This window comes from Ochlerotatus camptorhynchus, unplaced genomic scaffold (genome assembly GCF_037179485.1).
Source record: "Ochlerotatus camptorhynchus isolate MF236.1 unplaced genomic scaffold, CSIRO-AGI_Acam_v1.1 ptg000079l, whole genome shotgun sequence".
Taxonomy (NCBI): domain Eukaryota; kingdom Metazoa; phylum Arthropoda; class Insecta; order Diptera; family Culicidae; genus Ochlerotatus; species Ochlerotatus camptorhynchus.
The window spans coordinates 1,527,670-1,533,020 of record NW_027040569.1 but is presented as its reverse complement, the minus strand read 5'-3'; the positions used below and the strand labels follow the sequence as shown (position 1 = coordinate 1,533,020).

General features: G+C 41.1%; 1 protein-coding gene across 1 annotated transcript; it reads left to right on the top strand.

Annotated features, from left to right (window-relative positions):
* The first annotated feature begins 931 nt into the window (after positions 1–931).
* Positions 932–3,063, top strand: LOC135697894 (SET and MYND domain-containing protein 4-like). Its single transcript, XM_065217748.1, has 3 exons — positions 932–1,005; positions 1,065–1,543; positions 1,603–3,063. Exons 2-3 carry the CDS (start codon positions 1,164–1,166, stop codon positions 2,975–2,977), a joined length of 1,755 nt encoding a protein of 584 aa, XP_065073820.1. The 5' UTR covers positions 932–1,005; positions 1,065–1,163; the 3' UTR covers positions 2,978–3,063.
* Positions 3,064–5,351: the final 2,288 nt, after the last annotated feature.

Here is a 5,351-nt window from a genome sequence, read left to right as displayed (position 1 = left end):
AAGTTTAGCAGGGATTATAAACAATTTATAACCATTATCGGTAAGGTCATGTGATGGTTCGCGTTTATGCGGGTAGCGCTATAACATGTTATAACCATAGAGGTAACTCTAAGACCACTGGGTCCCGAAGAAAATCATTATTATTTTTGGCTCACTCAGTACCAGAACAACGGTCCCAAGCAGTCCCAAGCTATTTCACTCACCCCTGCATGTTCTGCATGAATCCACACACCCCTGATGTTATCTGTCAAACTTTGATAGCGAATCAAAACAAACATAGTGTAGTAATAGAATTTCAACTAGAATAGGGTACGTTAATCGTTTGCTTGGGACCAATAGGCTACTAAAGTGGTGAGCCAATTTAAAATCGTTAGTTTCGTATTGATTGTTGTTATAACTCTGTAGTCTGAACGTACTATAACGGTACGCTGGGGGTAATTTAAGTACATTTCTCGCTATACATTAATGGAGTTAATGTACTTAATTTATGCGACTTGTAATTAAAGCTGAAATTTGTACTTAAAAGTAATTAAATCAAAAAATTTCCGACGCTCGTAATTAAAGTAATTAATCATGTAGTTAACTGTAATTATTGTACTTAAAAAAGGCTTGCGTAGGAGTTAAAGGTCATTGCCTCGGTTATTGCATGCCCCTCACGTGGGCCTTAACTGTAATAAACTGTTTACCCATTTTTGGGTAGGTTCAGTTTTGACCGATCTGGGTGGATTCTACCCAAATTTGGGTTGGTTTGAAATAGCGTGCGTACAGCGTAAAGAGCCTGATGTATTTAAAGGCCGGCGCACGCTGGATAAGTTTTCGGGTTTTTTGACAGCTAGCCCATGCATTATCTGTCAAAAAACCCGGAAACTTATGCATTGTGCGCCAGCCTTAAATTAGAGTCGATGCCGAATCAGGTTCTTTAGTGCTGCGCATGCTGCGATCAAGTTGAGAACGTGTTTGTTTTTTTTTTAAATAAATCAGTTCGGCGAATTAGACTCACCGCTTGTAAGTTTTCTGATGTGTGTATCCGTCATTACAGTTACTTATTTCTGTTCTTTTACCAGTCTTCTAACACAGATATTGGTATTCAGTCCGCTAAGCACAAAACAAACCCGGCCTTAGACGGGAGTTCGGAAAAAACCGATTGAAACTGCGCTTTGAAAATGTGGAACTCGCACATTATCGCTAAGCTCCTTGCCAACGAGCAGCAGCAGCAGGAGTTTCAAGATGATAACAAAATGTTCATGCAGCTGACGATCACCCGCTACTTGATAGAAGCGTTTACCAAGAATCCTCATCTGGCAGATGGTGATATGTTTGCCTATCGGGACTACGTCCAGTGCAATGTACCACGGCTGGTAAGTGAGGAGGAAGAGCGGAACGCAGATTTGCCCAAATGCAATGTCCGGGCTGCCAAGGCACGACAGGAAGGGAACAAGCTGTATCTGAAAAAGAACTACCTGGAGGCACTGGAGAAGTACAACGAAAGCATCTGCTGGGCCCAGATTGATTCAGAGGATCTGGCGATTGGGTATGCTAATCGGTAAGTTTAAGGACGGTAGGCGGAAATTCAAAAAGGTTAAACCTTTTTTTTCTTTTCAGAACGGCTATCTACTACGAAAATGAAGAATACGAATTCGCCATGGCCAATATTGCTCTAGCCAAGAGGCACAAATATCCGGAACGGTTGATGCCGAAGTTGCAAGCCCGGGAACTTCGCTGCAAGGGTAAGATCGACGCCGGTGAACACAAAAGTTCTACACCATGTCCGAAGCTGGTTGTTAACGTTGAACCGAACCCCAAAATCCCTTTCGTGGCACAGGGAATTGCGATGAAGGAACTGCCACATTTTGGAAGGAGCATGGTGGCTGAGAGAGATTTCAAGGCGGGCAGTGTGATTCTGTGCGAGAAACCCATGATGGTTTCTATCAGTCCGGAAGCAAAGTATAAATTATGCCAGTCCTGTTCGTCGGAGAACTTTTTGTCGTTAATCCCATGTCCGCATTGTGTATCCGTAATGTACTGCAGTGAAGAGTGCTGGAAAAAGGGTTGGGATGTTGGACATCGGTTCGAGTGTGGAATATACGACAAACTGGCTAGCATGCCGTTCGATGAATGTCAAATGGGGCCAAAGATGCTCTTCTACGGATTGACATTGTTCAATGACGACGTGAAGAAGATGAGGAAGTACTGTAGATCACACGGTCGAACCGGAAGTAATCCATTCGATTTGGACTACACCAAGGAAAATCCTCTGGATGCATTCAAGGTGTTCCATACGGCCAAAATGCAACCCCGTGGGCACACTCTGGACAACGTTTACCGGTTGGTTACGGCGATTTTGTACACCATCTACATCCAACAGCCTTTGATTCGATCGCTCTTCGTCACCAAAACGCAACAAAACTTTCTGTTGAAGTGTATCTTCGAATATTCAATCGTGGTCAATCGTCTGATCGTTGTACGGGAGCCCTCCATTGATCTACTGCACACGGTTGCATCCGTATGTAATCACTCCTGCGACCCAAACACTCACGTTATGTATCGCTCATCCCAACTGAAGTTCGTTGTGATTCGTCCAATCTGCAAGGGTGAGCAAATTTGCATCTCGTATGGCCCCATCTGGGGAGAAACTTGCGCATACGAACGGTACAGGAAATTGTCCATATTTGAGATTGACTGCGCGTGCGTGGTGTGCAATCCGAATACGTTCCGGAACTGGCTGATCAATAACAAGCAGCAGTCGCCCGCCTTCCACAACAATTTGTTTGTAATGAAGAAGGTGCTGCTGAACGAGACCTTCAGCAATGCGGACAAGATGAATGCACTGCAGCAATTCATTCAACGGTACGGCTACGTCCATCCGCTGCATCTGTTTCGGCAAGTTTTGACCATGTATCGTGAGAGACTTTCGGTGGTCTTCGCAAACGAAGTAATGTTTGCGATGCGGGAGAGAATCTTCGCCAGTTTGAATTGATTTTAATGTTGTTTCTCACTACTTCATGACTCGTTGTTTTTATTGAATTCTCTTGTTTATTTTTTTTAATAAACTTTTGTTTCTTCTTGTTTTTTTTTTTTATTTTTTTATTTAACTTGACAAATAAATGCTTGAACTTTTATTGACAGTATTATACTTGTTAACATCGTTTTCTTTCGCAAATTGGTCCTGTTCGTTCATCATCAATCAACCTTCGATTCAAGCCAATTCTGGAGCTAGTTGACATTGCCTGCGATTCCAATGTAACATCCACAAGTTTGTTGATTTGATACTTATTACACGAACAGTAACCCCTCCGTAAATGCGGTAGGTGGTACCGTACCATAAACTATCTAAATTTCTGCTCTTTTTCGGGTGCGATTAACGGTGACCTGTGGGTAGTGGGGTCCTGGTCCGGGATGCGAGGACCCGTCGGGGTGGGTGTCCGGGGGTTCCAGTTCAGTGGAACCGGTGAAAATTTGTTATATTAGCGTTGTTTTGTCGTTTCTTTCTACGTGCGGTGTCGGAGGAGGATCCGGAATGGATTCAGAATGCATTTCGGATTTTCGTTGTTCTTTCGAAGTCACGTGTGGACGAGGATGATATAGCGATCGGCATCAGAAACGACGGAGTAAAGTTGATACTCCCCCTTATTCTGCGAGTCACGTGACTCTCTCTCACCGGTGAGGTGACAATTGTCACCTCGTGTGAGGTGACTCTCCATGCAAATCAAATGGAGAGTCACCTCACACGAGGTGACTATTGTCACCTCACCGGTGAGAGAGAGTCACGTGACTCGCAGAATAGGGGGGACTGTTGGGCTCCGCCGGTTTTGTCGAGCTGGTTGTTGAGTTGAGTAAAGCTGGGGCAACTTTTTCCAAATGTAACTAGAAGGAAATAAAAAGGCATGACACACTAAAAAACGTTTACCCAAAACCTATATTGTTGAAATAAACATGCTTTTGAATTGAATTCAAACATAAATATTTTAGTTTTAAACGTGCTTTCCATTTACTTCGAATAATTCATGTGGAGTATAAACATTTACATTTTTTAAATGAACAAAATTCGTATCCGTGATGGAGGGGCGAATGAGTACTGTCATAAAATCTAGCACCCCGTCCCCCTATGCCTCATGAGTGGACGTCATATTTGAATCGCCCCTACGCTTTCTATTCGAATTCCGATAGATAAATTAGAGCTTTGTGATATTAATATACCTAATAATTAAATTCTGGAGTGCATTTTGAATAGGTCGCATGTAACAAACGTTAACAAATTGACATTTTAATGCTACCAGACACTACTGTGCTTACTCCTCGGCTTACTCTTTCTAAGGCTACACCATTTCTGTTTCATTTTCTTATCAAAAACTATTTGTCGTATGTGCCAATTGATCAAAACATAGCTCAATGTGACATACGACACCTAACTTCTATGGGGGTGTCAATTGTCGTATGTATCAGTTTTTTTAATAACAAAAAATATAACAAATTTGGCACAAGCGTAAAAAGTGTTCATTATTAATATGTGTATTAATAAAAGTGCAAATTTAGCAAACCTTCAATGTAAACCGGTTGTTGGAGTTATATAAAATGTTAACTACGATTTCCGTGAGGTATTACTCATTATAATACATTTTTTAACCACTAAAATGCGGACGGTCGTGTTAAATGCACTGCATATACAAAAGGTCGTTTAATATTGATTGGTTGAAAAACGTTTGTTTTTCAACATGAACGCTATCAGTACCTTGCTCAGTCAATAGCGGTACTCCTGAGAGGTTAGTTAATGGGAATTTTTAAAGAATGACCTATCTCAATGAAAATAGAAACCATTTTTTGTTCACCAAAACAAAACACCTTGTTTCTTCTAATTGACAAACATGTTACATACGACTCAATAAAAAAGGACTCCAGAATTGTAAAAAGCCGGCAGGTCGTTAGCGCTATTAACAACCCAGGTCTTGACATGGCCTTGGAAGTCAGTTTTCTCAGGACTTCTCTTACATATACAGTCAACTCTCCACAACTCGATGTGCATTAACTCGATATCGAGTTATAGAATTATAGTAAAAATGAGTTTCATGGCTACTGTGATGGTGACTTCCTATGAGATTGTTGTTCTATAACTCGATGGTCCCTTCAATATCGAGTTGTAGAGAGTTCACTGTATGTGCTATATAATAGCGAAGACAACAAAGAAATAGTGTTAGGTTTTGAACGCTTGTAACTTTGTCATTTATAGATGAAAATAAAATACAAATACGCCAATCGATAAGATATTACTTAATGGATCTGCTAAAATAAATAATCTGTCTAATCTTTAATCCAAAACCTTTTGAAAAGTGCACTAATGCTAATTTTATCACTGT

Coding starts and splice junctions, on each gene's coding strand:
- LOC135697894 (XM_065217748.1), top strand. CDS start 1,164: ATGTGGAACTCGCACATTATCGCTAAGCTCCTTGCCAACGAGCAGCAG. Junction 1,544..1,602: donor GCGATTGGGTATGCTAATCG/GTAAGTTTAAGG, acceptor TTTTCTTTTCAG/AACGGCTATCTACTACGAAA.